This window comes from Bufo gargarizans, chromosome 7 (genome assembly GCF_014858855.1).
Source record: "Bufo gargarizans isolate SCDJY-AF-19 chromosome 7, ASM1485885v1, whole genome shotgun sequence".
Taxonomy (NCBI): Eukaryota; Metazoa; Chordata; class Amphibia; order Anura; family Bufonidae; genus Bufo; species Bufo gargarizans.
Window position 1 is genome coordinate 24,511,213 of NC_058086.1, and position 18,598 is coordinate 24,529,810.

At 44.4% G+C, this 18,598-nt stretch overlaps 1 protein-coding gene across 2 annotated transcripts in view; it reads right to left on the reverse strand.

Annotated features, from left to right (window-relative positions):
* Positions 1-2,240: 2,240 nt before the first annotated feature.
* The window catches only part of CAMK1 (calcium/calmodulin dependent protein kinase I), a 107,348-nt gene continuing 90,990 nt past the window's right edge, over positions 2,241-18,598 (reverse strand). The window contains exons 10-13 of one of the 2 annotated variants that reach the window (XM_044300383.1): positions 17,289-17,376; positions 16,383-16,515; positions 13,144-13,182; positions 2,241-7,694 (exon numbers count right to left, since the gene is read on the reverse strand). In XM_044300383.1, the coding sequence (XP_044156318.1) occupies positions 13,145-13,182; positions 16,383-16,515; positions 17,289-17,376 (259 nt within the window). In that variant the 3' untranslated portion in view covers positions 2,241-7,694; position 13,144. The remainder of the gene's footprint in view (positions 7,695-13,143; positions 13,183-16,382; positions 16,516-17,288; positions 17,377-18,598) is intronic. The other variant, XM_044300382.1, reaches the window with a different exon arrangement.

Sequence of the window (18,598 nt, forward strand, 5' to 3'; positions counted from 1 at the left end):
CAGTCCTGGGGAATGGTGTATTAATAATTCCAGTGCAAACAACATTGGAAAATTCTCAGTGTTCTGTAACCTATCCATCATTATAGGAAACAGCTGATGGATCAGTGTAATGCAGAGATATGTTATACCGTCTCATTGTTAGTGTGAATGGAAATGTTCACCACATGTTACCCACGGCGTGGCCCCCTACTCAACGGAAAAACCCTACAGGACAGTCACAGCGATGATACATATGGAGTGGGGTTCATAAAGGCAAATAAGGACAATAATTTACATTACTTATCCTGTACTGATCCCGAGTTACATCCTGTATTATACTCCAGAGCTGCACTCACTATTCTGCTGGTGGAGTCACTGTGTACATACATTACTTATCCTGTACTGATCCCGAGTTACATCCTGTATTATACTCCAGAGCTGCACTCACTATTCTGCTTGTGCAGTCACTGTGTACATACATTACTTATCCTGTACTGATCCCGAGTTGCATCCTGTATTATACTCCAGAGCTGCACTCACTATTCTGCTGGTGGAGTCACTGTGTACATACATTACTTATCCTGTACTGATCCCGAGTTACATCCTGTATTATACTCCAGAGCTGCACTCACTATTCTGCTTGTGCAGTCACTGTGTACATACATTACTTATCCTGTACTGATCCCGAGTTGCATCCTGTATTATACTCCAGAGCTGCGCTCACTATTCTGCTGGTGCAGTCACTGTGTACTTACATTACTTATCCTGTACTGATCCCGAGTTACATCCTGTATTATACTCCAGAGCTGCACTCACTATTCTGCTGGTGGAGTCACTGTGTACATACATTACATTACTTATCCTGTACTGATCCTGAGTTACATTCTGTATTATACTCCAGAGCTGCACTCACTATTCTGCTGGTACAGTCACTGTGTACATACATTACTTATCCTGTACTGGTCCTAAGTTACATCCTGTATTATATCCCAGAGCTGCACTCTCTATTCTGCTGGTGGAGTCACTGTGTACATACATTACATTACTTATCCTGTACTGATCCTGCGTTACATTCTGTATTATACTCCAGAGCTGCACTCACTATTCTGCTGGTACAGTCACTGTGTACATACATTACTTATCCTGTACTGGTCCTAAGTTACATCCTGTATTATATCCCAGAGCTGCACTCTCTATTCTGCTGGTGGAGTCACTGTGTACATACATTACATTACTTATCCTGTACTGATCCTGCGTTACATTCTGTATTATACTCCAGAGCTGCACTCACTATTCTGCTGGTGCAGTCACTGTGTACATACATTACATTACTTATCCTGTACTGGTCCTAAGTTACATCCTGTATTATACCCCAGAGCTGCACTCACTATTCTGCTGGTACAGTCACTGTGTACATACATTACTTATCCTGTACTGATCCTCAGTTACATCCTGTATTATACTCCAGAGCTGCACTCACTATTCTGCTGGTGCAGTCACTGTGTACATACATTACTTATCCTGTACTGATCCTGAGTTACATCCTGTATTATACTCCAGAGCTGCATGCACTATGCTGCTGGAGGAGTCACTATGTACATACATTACTTATCCTGTACTGATCCCGAGTTACATCCTGTATTATACTCCAGAGCTGCACTCACTATTCTGCTTGTGCAGTCACTGTGTACATACATTACATTACTTATCCTGTACTGATCCTGAGTTACATCCTGTATTATACTCCAGAGCTGCACTCACTATTCTGCTGGTGCAGTCACTGTGTACATACATTACATTACTGATCCTGAGTTACATCCTGTATTATGCTCCAGAGCTGCACTCACTATTCTGCTGGTGGAGTCACTGTGTACATACATTACTTATCCTGCATTATAACAGAACTGCATTCACAATTCTCCAGGCTTCCCACCTTGTTCTGGCGATTTGCATTCTGCCTTTATACCAGGCACTATACTGTATTCTGCTAGACTGTTGGGGGTAGTGTGAGGGTATCTGCCGACAAACTTGCTGATGGTTTTCAATGACGACAAGCAGAATACTGAAAACATGAAGGAATTATATTGGACAGAGGAAGTTTAGATCCACCAGAGACTTGATCTGCATTCAAATTCGGATGGGGATGTCCTAAACCTCATGGGCCTGCTGTGATCATCTAGGAGCTGGAGCACTAGCAGCAGTCCTACAGAGGAAATGCCCTTTAAGTCAAGGTTTGAAATGAGGAGGCCAACACGTCAAAGTCCAGAAAAACATCATTTTATACATATATGTACAGATACAAAGAACGCAAAGTCTAAAACAGAAGTATCAGCAATGAAAACTCCATTTTAACTCTTTGCTGCCAGCAGTGGCCTACAACACAACGCACTGCAGGATGTTTTTTTTTTCTTTTTATTTCATATTTGCAGCAACAGGTTTAGTACAAAACGAGCAATAAAATATACGTTTTTTTTAACTTTTTTTTTTAAAGATATTTTCCTTTTCTTGAAAAATCCTCATTACACATGCTTTAACAGGAAACTGGGTGAAATAGGCAAAACAGTTTATAGCAGTAGCGTTTCAGGTTAGAACTGACTGATTGTAGATCTGGAGGAACATTTCATGTGACTGGGGTCTTATGCTAACTTTTTATGTGTCCGATTATCATTTATTAAAAAAATAAAAAATTAAAATTAAAAGGAATTGTCCAGGGTTAGAAAACCATGTCCACTGTCTAGAAACATTGCCACACCTGTCTACAGGTTGTGTGTGGTATTGCAGCTCAGTCCCATGTACTTTGAGCAGCAAGACCAGGCACAACACATGGGCAGGGAAGAAAGACGCCATGTTTTTCTAATCCTGAACACATTAACACACACACATATATATATATATAATGGCACAGTCACAGAAAATGCTATACAAGGTAACAGTTTTGTACATGGAGATGAAATGACAAAAATATTTAAAGGAAATCTCCACTCGTCACATAATGTCACCCTGAGGACCTCCTGTACGAAGCCAATAAGGATAAGGCTTGATAATTGTAGAATGAAAATTTCTGTCAAGTTCCCGTTGTATTTTAAGTCTGACCATTTCTATTGGTTTTCTATCCTGGGCAGAGCCAAGTTGTCACCAAAATGGTGTGGTCCTAGACATGAGAATATATGAAGTGAGACCATATGGTGGAGCCAGTCATAGACATAAGGCATTAGCTGTCCATGTACCCCATTAAGATGGATATTTGGTTCATTAAAATGGGCAGTTTTATTCTATATATGGAGAAGATCATCATCTGGCACCACTATTATGGGCAGAAACAACTAGATAAGTTCAAAGCCACTGTCCGCTCCAGGTTATCCAGATGGGTGTCAGTCCGGCGGATGAGGCCATGCTAAGAAAAACACCATCTCGGCTGCAAACCCAGATAGCACAAACCCAAATATTTAGACAAAAAAGTCTAAATATGCAGATTTGTTGCAGGTGACCCCTTACTAGCTTGAAGGAAGCTACTAGTGGTTTTCTTCTGACCACATTTTTCCTCTTCCTAATGATGGCCTCCGATTGTAGAAGACATCTTGGATGTGGTGATGGTTGCCAAGAATCCTTTGGAACATATTTTAAGATCAAGACATTGTCATGTCTTTGCATATTGTTTTCCTTTGGAGCACTTCCAGTAAGTCTCCATACAGGGTTGGTCTCTTTAACCTAAGTAAGATCATGGCTGGTAATAATTTAGAGAACCTCAGGTGTCTCGGCCACTGGGAAAGACTTGGTGAACTTCCCCAGTTGAGATTGTGAGGGTATCCATTGAAAGGCATTCACTTGGTTGCCTGATGGTCAGAAGTGGTCAATGGTGTGCAAGGTTATCACTCCACCAGCAGCTTCAGATCGAGATCCACCATTGGTTTTCTTGGACCGGAGTTTCTACACCAGTGTTCCCCAACCAGCGTCTCTCTTACCTAAAACGCCTAACATACCCTTTCCGATGCCAGTCAGGGCATGATGGACACAGCAGGTGGAGAGCCATAGGTTGCTGAAGACTGGCAGAAGACTGGCAGAACTGTTTGACAACTAAACAGGATTTAACTGAAAAGGGGACCAGGGAGGAGGTTACACTAGAATATCAGGAATGGTGTCACTGAGGAATTAAATAATCAAAATCACGTTATATATTCTGATTTGTTACTAGATAAGTATGATGAAAACATGACAATGCAACGTGTAGGACAAGTTATATTTACACAGACCTTTATAATATACGTAGAGTTTTATTTGCACTATGGGTTAATCAGTTTAGGATATATCACATCAGCAATCGGTCTGTGGCTTCCTACTTGTCTCCATTCTTGGTGCCCCTTCCTGGGGTTCAAAAGACCTCACTCTTTTTACTATACATCTCCCCATTCTCACTACCTTCTTTAGCACGTCCCTCTTTAAATACTCTGTGCTGTTGGGGACCAGACGCCCTTCTCCTCAATTTGTCCCTGGCTTCCATCATTGTCCTCCCATGATACTGTCCATCATATCCCTCCATTCTCACCGTCATAATCACAAGGAGTGGAATGGTCACTTTCCCCCACAAAATCAGCACATTCCTCTCCTGCAGATGTCATCATATTTAGGATCCAATACCTGTGGCCTCCCGCTAGTCCCAATTCCTTTCCTCACACCAAGACACTGGTCCCATCACATCTCTCTGATCCTTACTAACATCATCACAAGAGTGAACAGGTCACTTTACCCTGAAAAATCAGCACATTTCTTTCCTGCTGCGGTCATAATTTCCAGGATCCGATTGGCTGCTGGAAACCATGTCTGTGGCCTCCAACTTGCCCCATTCCCTTCCTCACATCAAGACACTGGTCCCTTCACATTTCTCCGATCCTTATTAACATCATTACAAGAGTGAACAGGTCACTTTCCCCAACAAAATCGGCACACAAAAAGCAAAATCCTGCTGATGTCATCACTGCCAGGATCCGACTGGCTAACTGTCCTTCTGTTCCCGATCAGAGACATACACACATCTAAGCCACTAGTGTTGGGTACAACAACATACCGGTATATAGCTCTAGTTCAAGAAGTCCTATGTAAAGGCGAGCTGCCAAAAAAATTAAGTGTTTTAAAAAAAATCCCTGCTGGCTGCGGAGGAAATCTAGAAAGAACTTGCAATAATGAAACATATTTTAGAAATGAATTTATGCCCTGAGCAGGTTCAAACAATGATCATGAATTCCACTGGCGAGCTACCAGCTCGTCACTACACGTGGATTCTCCGGGTGTTCAGGAAGAATAGCAGTCGGCGAATGGGCGTTTGGCTGGCTCCGAACCTAAGGTGTATGGGCACCCTAGAAATATCACTCTCTTATCAATGCTTATCAGTGCCGCTGCTCAACAGCGATGGCTCACTTAAAGCTGCAGGTCATTTTAATATGGTGACGCTCTCAGGCACCTTTGGCGCCGCTTATCTGATCAATATAATAGGAGATTGTTCATGTTAAAGGGGTTGTCTGTAAGGATCAAAATTTTTTATGTAAGATGCAGAATAGGTTAAAAAAAATACCCACTTGATCCCCTGCTGCTCCGATGCTTCCTGTCCCGTCTCGACACCCAGGAAATGCCTGATCAGCCAATCAGTGGCTGAGGTGTGTCACCCCTGTGGCCAGTGATTGGCTGAGCAGCCATTTCCTGTGTGTCAACCCAGTATCAGGAAGCAGCAAGCAAGGACCCCGAAAGTGTCAGCAACAAGAGATCAGGGAGGACAGCAATGCTCATTTTATTCTTTTAACCCATTCTGAGCCATACATATAAATTTGAACCTGCTGGACGAGTGTATAATAAGATCCTAGATGGGCATGTAGCATCCGAATGTGACCCCCAGACTTAGAACTGCATTGTAGGAAACGTGTAAGGTGACACCAAGTTACTTATCTCCCTAGGCAGGGGCATGTACTGTCTAACCAATAATTTCTCATTTGTTTGGATTTAAACCAGTTTTTACCTTTATTTCACGGTACCGGAGACAGTCAGCAATGCGATTTAAAAAGACAGAAGAGATGTGTATCTATTTCACCTCATCAAAAATGGAATGTCATTTGAATATATGCTCATTAATATCAATCACCTCTATATACGGTATATACATACAGCCTTCACCACTAATTAAGTGGGGGGGGGGGGGGGGTAACTTACTACACACCTGTTACGGGTGTACAAAGTTTATAAGGACTCTGTGTAAAATATAGTTCCTTTGTGTACATACCCAATTATGAATAAAGAGAACACCGATCACAGTCCTTTTAAAGCTGGTCCTTAAAGGGGATGTCCAGTTCTGGGCCTAAGTCTGGGTAACGCTTGGCTGTGATGTACAGTCAATGGTGATGGTTGCTTTCACTTTAAGCTTTTGCCCCCGTTAGGGTTCAGCTATGATCAATGGAGTCTGAGGTAGTCTGAAATCCACCTCCTGTTTTATCACAGGCTCTGTCCCTCCCCTCTGCAGCTCTGCCTAATCTGATTGGCTGCTGGACACAAGCACAAGCCCACCACAAGCAAGGACGGCAAGGACAAAATCATGACAAACTACCAAACTACTGAGCCACCAAAAGATGATTTTTACACCAAGTCTGAAGGTCCACTAACAACCACAGTAGTGGACAACCCAGCAGGCACCAGACCGTAGTAATAGCCCACAGGAGACTATAGTATTCGAGGCCTCGGGGAGGAGGAGGAGGAGGAAGGGGGGTGTAGAAGTTCCTGACATTGACCTGCAGTAAAATACATTCACATATCCAGTATCTCATCCAGTAATATCCACCCGTGTCGGGTTGTAATACTGCTCGGCCTAGCAGATGTCTTCCTAAAAAAAACTAAAAATTTCTAAAGTTTACAAAGAACATTTCGCATTTTTCCACCACTAAAAACCACATAACAAAATCAGCAAAAACGCCAAAAGAAATGACCTAGGAGGCCTCGTGAGAAGTGTCGGGCGCTTTAGTATCCTTTGTGTTATTACGCTCCTCCGAGAATAAGCTGAGGATCTGCTCAAGGCCTGGAAGAACAAGGAGAACTTTCACCAACGTCAACCCCTTTTCCCACCATCATCTAGGGATTACCTTTCGGGTCCCACCACTAGGGAGACTCCATGGTCTGTCTCCCCCCCCCCCCCCCTACAACAACGATTTTTCATGACCTCAAGCTCTTCCTAGTAGCGACAGAGTTTTTACTGGAAGCCAAGTAATACAGCAGCAAAGAGTCTTCACCTCAAGACATAGAAATGTACATACTTCCCTCCCCCTACATACAATGTGCAGGCAACATTTTACAAAAAAATTTTTTCTTAACAAGAAGGACGTCCTTGGACTACCTGTAAACGTTTCGGTCTTTCCATCAGGCCCATGCTCATTCCATCATACACATAAGCATATTGTTAGGCCTGCCCTTCCCCCCTTCGCTCGGTACCCTCTCTACCCATGTCCCACCCCCCGTTGTTTGATAGGTAAGGTCTGTCCTCTCTTGAAGATCTGCCCTTTGCGTTCGGCCAACCAGGGTAACGCTCAGTATGGCCGCCTCCGATTTTTCCAGTGACATCATATCCCAGGCTGTCAACCTTTAGACCCGGTTCGATTGAGGGCAGTGGTGGGTGCTGTAGGCCAAGGAGTTGTTCTCTGGGGTCTTCTGGGAACAGCGGTCCTGACAGCTGTCTGAAAGGGAGCCTGAAATTGGAGTAAAACAGTAATAAAAGACATTGCTATCCATACCAAGATCAGTTCTTCTCCTTTTTCCACCACTATGGCCTCGGAATAATAAGTTCATGCATTTCAACTGACGCATTTCAAGCCATGCACTTCATCATCGTGAACAATTATAGTCCCAAACACATCAGCAATACCTTAAATTTTTTAGGTTGATCGTTGGAGATTGAAGGGGTGGCTTAGGATTTGGAAAACATGTCTGCCTTCTTCCAAAAACAGCGCCACACCAGGTTGTGTGAGGCATTGCAGCTCCGCCTCGATTACTTTAGTGTAGCTGAGCTTCAGTACTAGACACGGGCAGAGTGCTGTTTTTGGGAAGTCAGCAGCCATGTTTTTAGAACCCCTTTGGACAACCCCTTTAAGCACCAGCACCGATCCACCACCTAGAAATGCAGTGTACACTGACACGTTTTGAACTATAGATTTTAGAGATGACAAGATCCGCATGGTTTGAAACGTGCTGGTTTCTAAATAAAAAAAAGAAGACTGTCCCTAAATGGAGGTGAAGATGAATTCTAACTTACCACCCATCGCAGGTTCAGGAGAGGTTCAGGACCAAGCAGAGGTCTAAACATGGACACCACGTCCCTCTTACAGAAAGCATCTCCATTAAAGGGGTTTCCAGGAAATAAGGCATATAGGCCTACCCTCAGGACAGGTCATCAGATCGGAGGGGGTCCAACACCCCAACTACCAGCTGCCGCCAACTATACATGGTCTGAGCCAGAAGCAGAAGGCTCCATCCACAGTGTAGTGGTCATACCGGGTACTGCAGGTCAGCTCCCATTCCCATCCTTAGTGTAGGTCATCAGTATCGAAGTCCCAGAAAAGTCTACTTTCATGCTTTAAAGGGGATGTCCATAATCCACCAAAGTCCCTTATACCTCGGTAATGAGGGGTCAGGAGGCGTCAAACTGTTTTTCCGGTTTTGTATTAATGAAATGTTCTGTGGCTTTTTCTAATATGCTTTGTGTTACAGCACCATTTTCTAGAGCTCTGCTGGATGTCAGTGAATAAGACCATTCATTAACACCCAGAAGCTGATAGTCAGCACAGATTTATTTCTCTCACCTGAGGATCTGTTACAATGTATCAGTCTAGGCTTTTCATTGAGGAACTCTAGTTTAGCTAATACTCTGCAAGTCAAACATCTGCAAATCTTTAGGGTTTGGTACAATGTATTGGCGTATGCGATAGCTGTCCGCCTGAACAGTTTAGATGGCTCTGCTCACATCTTGTTTTGAGCCTGTCGCTTGTATACATCATGATGGTCTCTAGATATATACAGCTGATGAAAGGCTGCAATGTATACCCCGTACAGGGATACATAAGAAATGGCGCTCATAGGCTCCCATATGGCACACTTTTTTTTGCACAATGGGTATGCCAAATCATACACGTCCAGCGCATGACAAAATTACACCCTTTTGGGACAGGCTGGGTGCACGGGCGTCTACGAACAGGTCAGAGAATGCCCTCAACATAAACCTCGGACATGCAGTAAAAAAAACAAGATCTGAACGGAACCTAAGCTGTTACGTGGGGTCTGTACTCGTCTCTAGATGTAAGCACGGAGGTCTCCATTCAATGACCACAAGCAGAGGCCGTGAAAAAGGACAAGAAACTGAAACAAAGTATGTTAGAAAACTCCAGACCTAAGATCAGAGAACACGCTTGGCACCATGATTGGCACTATGTGGGCCAACTTAACGAGCAGTGTGCTGCATGTAACCCTAGAATTGGGGGACATTTCGCATGACTGAAACAGCGAATCCGAAAAACACGGATACCGGCCGAGTGCGCACCGTATTGCGGTGTTGGCTCACTGATTTCAATGGGTCCATGGTATGCAAGCTGCAGCGAAGTATAGGACATGTCCACTCTTTTGAGGTGCAGCCGCACGGATGCAGAAACACACGCAAGGGCTTCCGTGTCCTCCTGCATGCTTGTGGCCGCTCCTATACTTTGCTGCAACATGCATACCATGGACCCATGTGGGGTGCACACGGATCCGGGGTTTGCAGACATCAAAACACTCATGGTTGTGTAAATGCCCCCTTACCATGTAAGGCTACTTTCACATCTGCGTTTTTGCTGGATCCGTTAGGATAATACAACCGGCTGCATCCGTTATGAATGGATCCGGTTGTATTATCTCTATAATGGCCATGACTGATCCGGCGCCCATTGACTTACAATGGTTTTAGTGCCGAATCCGTCATTTTCTTTTGTGTCCGGCGCCCATTGACTTGCATTGCGTTTCATGCTGGATCCATCTTGCTTCGCGTCCCAGGACGCACTCAAAAACGCTGCTTTTGGCGTTTTTCTGTCCGCCATTGGAACGCAACCAAATGGAACGGAAAGCCTTCTGGCGCACTCCGTTCTGTTCAGTTTTGTCCCCATTGACAATAAATGGGAACCAGACGGAAGCGTTTTCCTCCGGTATTGAGATTCTATGACGGATCTCAATACCTAAAAGGAAAAACGCTAATGTGAAAGTAGCCTAAGGCTACATGCACACGACTGTATGTGTTTTGCGGTCCGCAAAAAAAACTAAACGGATGACATCCGTTTTTTTTTTGCGGATCCATTGTAACAATGCCTAAAACGGACAAGAATAAGACATGTTCTATTTTCTTTTTTTTTGCGGGGTTACGGAACGGACATACTGATGCGGACAGCACACTGTATGCTGTCCGCATTTTTTGCTGACCCATTGAAATGAATGGGTCCGCATGCTATCCGCAAAAAGAAAAAACCGGAACGGACACGGAAACAAAATACGTTCGTGTGCATGTAGCCTAATATTGTATGCACACGCAGCTGAAAGTAGAAATTATCAGGACATAAGAAGAGGCCGGAAACCTCAGGAAATAATGGAAATCGATTGCAGATGTAGAAACTGCAAGCTCGGGGGGGAAAAAAAACAAGAAAAAAAAAAACAAGAAAAAAAAAAACAAGAAAAAAAAACAAGAAAAAAAAAAACAAGAAAAAAAAAAACAAGAAAAAAAAAACACTTCATTAGCGCCTTGGTCATGTGACCCTAACAGCCAATTACTTGACGCAGCAGTCACCAGAATGATTGGCTGCCGTGGTCACGTGCCCGATTTGACACGTCACTGAGCAAGCAAACGAGATGGGGAGGATCAGTCTGCGCAAAATTTTAATGGTGATTTTGATAGAATATGGAAAATCCCTTTAAAGGGGTTGTCCGGGCTTTTACTATTAATGAGGTCATCCATATCAGGTCAGCGGGGGTCTGACACCCGGGACCCCCGCCAGCCGATACTGATGAACTATCCTGAGGATAGGTCATCAATAGTAAAAGCCCCGACAACCCCCTTTAAATTTTAAATACTTGACAATACTCAGAAGATACAGGTGCTGCCCCCTAGTGGTGCAACGCCCCATGTCAAAGGTCTAGACCAGGTGTCAGCAACCTTCAGCATTACAGCTGTTGTGAAACGACTGTTCCCAGCTGCTCCGTTCACTTCTATGGGAGCAAGTATGCATGCTGGGAGTTGTAGTTTCACTGCCGGAGGTTGCCTTCCTCTGATCTAGATAAACGACTGCTTTCTTCCGCAAACAGCGCCACACTTGTCCTCAGGTTGTCTGTGGTATTGCAGTTCGGCTCCATTCAATTCAATGGAATTGAGCTGCCGAGGAGAGTTCTGGCGCTCTTTCGGGAGGGGGGGCAGACATTTATCTATTCCTGTACAACCCCTTTTAATGCCGGATCAGCAGATTTTTTACATTCGGTCCCCCCCAGGACCTGGTGCTTTTACCAGTCCACCAGAATTTGTTCAAATGCAAACAGGATCACAGATCAGTAGTCACATCGATCAAATAAAACAGGCGTGTGACTGGACCTAAGGGTTATTATGGGAAAATCCGAATCATCGGGTGCCAGATTATAGGAATTTTATTGCATACGATTATTCTTTGCTTTAGTTTAGCTGGGAGTTCTGCACAGTGGATGGAGGTTACATGGGGACAGCGGCTGAGCCAGCACAATCACGGCTCTGCTACGTATGCATTCACTGCACAGTGACCATGAGGCTAAATTCTCTCTCGTTCTGTCTTGGAATCACACACGGCTGATATTCCCATCGGTGACAACCTCCGGCCTAACCTCAAACTCGCATACATATTCATGGGAAAATCCAGCCGGCCGGGACGCGATTGTAACGGATGAGTGCGGCGCTGAGCATTGGACGTTGTTATTTTAGGTGTGAGCGGCTGCGGGGAGACAGCTCAAACAAACCGTGGCGACACAATAAGCTCTTTTCAGCGCAGTGAGCCGTCACTTCAGCGCGCACAATGAGTTCACACGTTTGCAGCTTATGGAGGGGCCACGGGGCAGACGTACACAATGATGGCTTTGTCAGTCGGCCACACGTGCTCTCGCATCCCACCTCCGTGCTGCTCTCATCGTAACAGTCCTAGGTAAGAGGTTTACAAAGGTGAAAACCGTATCCCAATATCTTGCTCCTATGCCGAGATATGACGGACTGAAGTTTTAGGCCCCGAGCCTGAGGCTGCACTACTGAGGAAGAAGAAAAATACAGACTGTATGTCGGATTTTTATGGCACTTTTTGATTAAAGTTTAACACATTCTTTGGGAAGCTGGATTTTTCTTCTTTCTTATGTTTTGCCTAAGCGCGTGGTTCCTGCTACCTATCCGCGCCTCCCTCGAATGTAACAGACCAGGTGAGCACTGCAACCAATTTTTTTGCTCGTGCACCACTGAGGAAGTATGCTAACAGCATGACTCTTTCTGATTTTTGTCAGGCGCTGGGCTCTCATGGAGACTATCCCCCCCGCCCCTGGGATCCAGATCTTCAAATACATCAAAATCTATCACAGGTCTCTATGACGGCACTGAAATCTGAATCCCTCTGTAGTGCAGCCTCAGGCGTCGGGCCTGCAAGTTTAAATGATTATATCTTGGCTTAGCAACAAGATATTAAAAAACGGATTTCACATTTTTAATGCACATTAAAAGGACCTTTAAAGGGATGCAGGAAACTGGTTTGAACGCTCGTTTTGCCCTGTTCAAGCCTCAAGTCGCTCCTTTGGCTAATGAAGGCATATTAGGGAATGAAAGATAAGAATAGAGCTGGACTCTCCCCTCCCCGCCCCGCCAGCCTGCAATGGCTGACAACAGGGATCAATAGCTTAAAACGGGATTATTTTTTCTCTCTGCTGGCAGTAAAAGTGCATGGAGTCTGAGGTTCGGCTACAACAACAGGACTTGATGGCGGGTTAATTAAATGTGTCACAACATCTTCTTATTTCACAAACAACCATAAAAACTATTTACATAGAGCAAACAGGGAAGTAATTACACATAATCTATCCTAATGCTACAAGCGTCTACACAAACTCATTAATGCAATTAAGCCAAACCTTAGGAACTTAGTGGATGTTCAGAGGGGATCAGCTGAGCTGTGGGTTAAAAAAAAAAAAAAAGGTTCACTATATTAAAAGGTGCGTCAAGTGAGTCCTTGCCTAACCATGGTCATCCCAAATGGTGCTCTGGTTTACCCCTTTAATTGATAAAATTCCTCTCCCAGCGGCCACCACTAGAGGGAGCTTATGAGAAACTTAAAAGGGTTTTCCATGATTTTTAAAAATTATTTTTTCACTGATGGATCTGGATAGGTTGTCAGTATCTGATCGTGGGGGTCCGACACCCAGGACTCCCGCCAATCAGCTGTTTTGGGAAGGCAGCGGCGCTCCTGTCAGCGCCACTGCCTTCTCGTAGCTTACCAAGCACAGCGCCATACACAGTATAGTGGCCGTGCTCGGTATTGAGCTCAGCCCCATTCACTTGAATAGGACTGAGCTGCTCCTGTCGTCACTCAGCCTAGGAAAAGCAGAGAGAAGGCTACGGCGCTCACAGGAGTGGCGGTGACTTCTCAAACAGCTGATTGGCAGGGGTCCCGGGTGTCAGACCCCCCACCGATCAGATACTGATTACGTGTCCAGAGCAGAGGTCAACAGTAAAAAAAAAAACGGAAAACTCCTTTAATCATAAATCTGTTCACTGAGCTCCTAACTCCCTCTAGTGGTGGATGCAGGTAGACAGATTTTTATTATTTCATTCTATATCTATACTGGGGATTTGGAGTTTTGTCGGAACCTGCATTACGGTATATTGACCGTACACAGTAAGTAACTATCCTTGGGTCACCTCTATATACACACAAGGTATTCAGACTGTTATATGGCCACATGCCCTATGCACATGGGGACTGGAGTGTACAGCCAATGGTCCAAGCCAATTACCCTGAGAAGGATATTGGGGGTTAAAGTGCAGTCATCCCGGATTCTTGGGGGTTATACTTGGCCAGACAAGCTGTCCTGAGCATTCCCCCACCGTCCCACCCCCGTCGGTGCAGGGATCGTTCGGACCCAGTCAGCAGGATGAAGTCATTGTCCTGTCAAACTCCATAAAATAAACGAGCGGCTCCGGTTTCTGCCAGGATCTTGTCTTCATCAAACCACAAAAAAAAAAGACATAAATTTACTTTTGTTCTCAAGTTCACTGCCCAGAAACGGCCAGGAAGGAGGATAATGGTTTCCTTCTTAAAAATGTAAGAGGGGTCTAGGAAGCTGAGATATGAGGGGCTGTTTGCTGGGATTTTCACAATGTAAAGCCATGTGGTCAAAACGGCTCTACAGTGTAACAACCTGGACAAACAGCTCCTTGTACCTCAGTTTCCCTGGCCACCTGTGATGGGGCAAAAGTTGAAATGTGATGGTGCCCTAGTCATCAAAAGGGACTTCCATTGGGTGACTCCAGTCTTGGTTTTCGTTTATCAAGGTGTGCATTTAACAAGGGGAGTTTCTCTATAATTTGAATCCTTCTCCATGAACTATAAAGAGAAGCAGAAGTCAAATTCTTCACCACTAGGGGGAGCTCACCACATGCTGTTTTATTATTGAGTCCAATGGGAGCTGTATATTTCCCTATGCAGTGAGCTCCCTCTAGTGGTGGCAGTATAATATGTAACTATTGCTGTGAAGCTCTGTATCAGTGCTCTGCCCCTATAAATAATTTTGGGCCAATTAAAATTAAAGGGGTTTTCCGAAATGTTATAACCGATGAATTATCCTCTGGATAGGTCATCAGTATCTATTTTATCTGGTTGTTTGAGAAGCCACCTGTTGGTTGAAGCATCTATCTACCTACTCTATGTTACCTCCAAGTCCAAAGCTCTTGACTCGAGCCAATATGCCCTTCTGCGGAACAGAGTCAAGGGGTTTCCTAAAGTCCAAGTAAATGACTTCAGCTCCAACGACGGCTGCGGCAGAAACGTTACAATGGAGGAAGAGCCACGAGACATCGCTCACAGACACACAATGTATGGAAAGTGGAGCCTTAGTCCTGGGGAATTCACTCGGAATACCTTCTATCCTGAATTATAAAGCGACTTTTGAAATAGCTCTAAATTCTTAATTAAAAAGGGGGTTTTCATTCACTGACTGCAAACAGAGATATTGAAAAACTGTGAAAAATTGTAATATGAAGTAAGTTGGAAAGTTGTAAAACTTTTTATTGCACACTAAGGGTAGGTTCACATCTGCAGCAGGTAAATCTGGTAGACTGTGCCGGCAGAGGAGCACACTACCAGAGTTACCGTATCCGGCACAGCCAGGCACTGCTGCACACCACCGGATCCTCATTCACTATGATGGGATCCAGTGGGATTCCGCCATAATTGCCATCTGAAAGCTGGTATTTATGCTAGAAACCTTCGGATACCATTATGGTGAATAGAGATCTGGCGGTGTCCAATGCAGGAACAGACTACTGGATTTCCGTGTACGCCGATGTGACTCTACCCTTATTCGGACACTGGCGCAGTATTTAAGCAGTTAAAGGGCATCTGTCAGCAGATTTGTACCTATGACACCGGCTGACCTGTTACATGTACGCTTGGCAGCTGAAGGCATCTGTGTTGGTCCCATGTTCATATGTGCCGGCATTGCTGAGAAAAATGATGTTTTAGTATATGCAAATGAGCCTCGAAGAGCAACGGGGGCGTTGCTGTTACTCCTAAAAGCTCTGCTCTCTCTGTAACTGCCACGCCATCTGCACTTTGATTGACAGGCGTGATCACGTTTTCATTACCTGGCCCTGTCAATCAAACTGCAGAGGGCGTGGCAATTGCAAAGAGAGCAGAGCCTCTAGGTGTAACCGGCAACGCCCCCGTTGCTCTTAGAGGCTTATTCACATATATTAAAACATCAGCAATGCGGGCACATATGAACATGAGACCAACAGATGCCTTCAGCTGCCAAGAGCACATGTAACAGGTCAGCCAGTGTCATAATTACAAAACTGCTGACAGATGCCCTCTAACACTAACTGGAGATGGGGTGTGAATACTTTACTGACTTCCTTTCCGTGGCACCTGCTGCTGAGAATTCCCTGCAAGTGGAGGATTGGGTTAACTGCACACAACCCCCTGTTCAGCACACTTTGGGGCCTACGTAACCGCTGGTTTGTCTTGATTAGGGCTGTCCTGATTTAAAGGGATACTTACTAGTTTAAAACATGGGGCGTTTTCATGAACTCCACAGTCCTCACTGTCAGCAATGTATGACCTGGGGCAGCTAACCCTTCCATATGCACTCACCATGATTGTCTCCAGGAACCAATAAGTTCCCATGGCACGGACTGGTTGGAGTGGTCTGCCCCGGCCCTTCCTGACTGGTCCCCAGCTGTAATTTGCGCATGTGACGTACCACAGCCGTGGCATTAAAGGCTTGCTGTAGAAGAAGAAGGAAAAAGACACCATGAGGATTTTATGGAAATGTGCAATGCTATATGAAGGCAGGAAACCCCTGTCAATGGCACTGTATGCCCCTGCTGGTGGATCATGTCAATGCCATCCCTATAACAGGGCATTTTGGGGCTTATCTCTTGCAGAACAAAGGTTACTTGTGGCCCTTGTACCGTTTGACCTTCCCTTATCTACTAGTGTGGAGGTGCCTGTGGACAGACAGCAGTATATAGCGTAGACCAGTCCTGCATCCTGCACAATACTAATGGCATTTTCACGGTCTCATAATCTTACATAATAACCTGTGGCGGTGCCAGATACTCTGCAATGTCGTTAAATGTTTGGCGTATTTTAGCAAAAGTCAACAGTTCATTGTATGAGGAGCAGAAGTCATTTGCAAAAACAGAGCGCCTCCTACTGGCCGCAACTGTAACCCCACTGTGCATCATCCACGTTACACCAGCCTAAAATTCCATTCATTTCTATATAAAATCACTTTGGATGGAGTGATACAGTCACCTAGGAAGAGAGCTCTAATGTCTGCCCCCCATGACAACCCTTCCTGTCACATCTCTATAGGAAGCTTGAGCAGACTGGGGACCAAAAATCGTCTTCCGTGTCAACATTCACTAGGCGAGATATAGACATGTTTGAATTTAGAGTCTCACAATATGCCTGTGACAAAAGATGAACTGCAAAGTTACAGGGCAGGAGGTGTTGTCATGGGGGCTCTTGCCTGATCAGCATACGGGAACGTACCTTCCATCGGCTTTTGGCAAAATTCTTCCTGATTTGCTCGCTGACCGATTCGTGAATATTCTTATCCAGGGCGGTGTCTCCCGCAATCCTATGACAGTAACAAAGGTCATATTAAAACAGGAAATAGTATTTTGCATTGGGAACCTATGGAGGACCCAAAACTGATTTTTATTACAGACACTCCTTCCTTGACCCCCATGATTGCTACTTTTTGTTTCTGAGACCACCTTCAATAAACGTACAACTGATATCAGCATCTCATCTTATAAAACTGCTGTACTATTACCGTATATTTTGGTATCTGGGATGGGTGTAAAAAAATAAATTAAAAATAAATCAGCAAAGCAGAAAACCATATATGATCCAGACAGATATCTGAATGTAAAGGATGTTGCAGGGAGGGGTGTGCAAGGGTTAAGCAGGGGTTATTATAATTTTGGAAGCAATGGAATGTAGATTTTCCAAGTCGGGGGCTTTATGATGTGAATTCTCAGGTCATCCGCTGCACATCTGGAATATCTGCCCTGCAGCCAAATTCTATGCTTAAAAGCTAAGCATTCTCAAGAGGAGTATGGCCTGCAGTATACTATGTAATTCCTAATGTCTCCTGCGGTGGCGCTGCAGTATAACCGAGCACTTGATGCAGATTACTGCTGATCGCTCATTGATCGTCTTATTTTTAAGGGACATTTGTAAGGGTTGTCCAGACTGGAGGACCCCTTAAAGGACACTTCACCTTGAAATCATTAAATAGAAGGCATTAGCTAAAATTGGTAACACTAAAGTGGATAGCTCACCTTCTTTATGGCATGGAACTGGTGCTCTAGTCAAAAACTGATCACCCAATCAGTATGAGGAAAATTAGAAAGAAATAGCATGAGACTGGCACTCAATTATGTGGATCACATAGAACGTGGCAATTTATTACAGCAATACATTAATATAAAGTCACATTTATAAACATACAATAAAATCCAGTAATAAAAATAAAATATTTATTCAGGGATTTATTCTGATTGCCCAGGGATTATATGCACACTGATGGAACTAGATAAAGTGCATATATATCTGGTCCTTCAATTGAATGGATTATAAAATCGCGTATGGTTTATAGAATATAAGTCCAGGTATAGGACTGGAGAGAATAGACTTGTATATATCAGTTACTTGAATATCGCTGCGTTCCCTCGATGGTGTTCCCTAAAATAGGGACAGTACGGACGGTGGATAAAGTCGGGGGGCGTTACCTTAGTATGCCGGTTTATATAGTTGTTAGGTATAGTTGGTGGATAGAGCGTGAAATAGTTCCT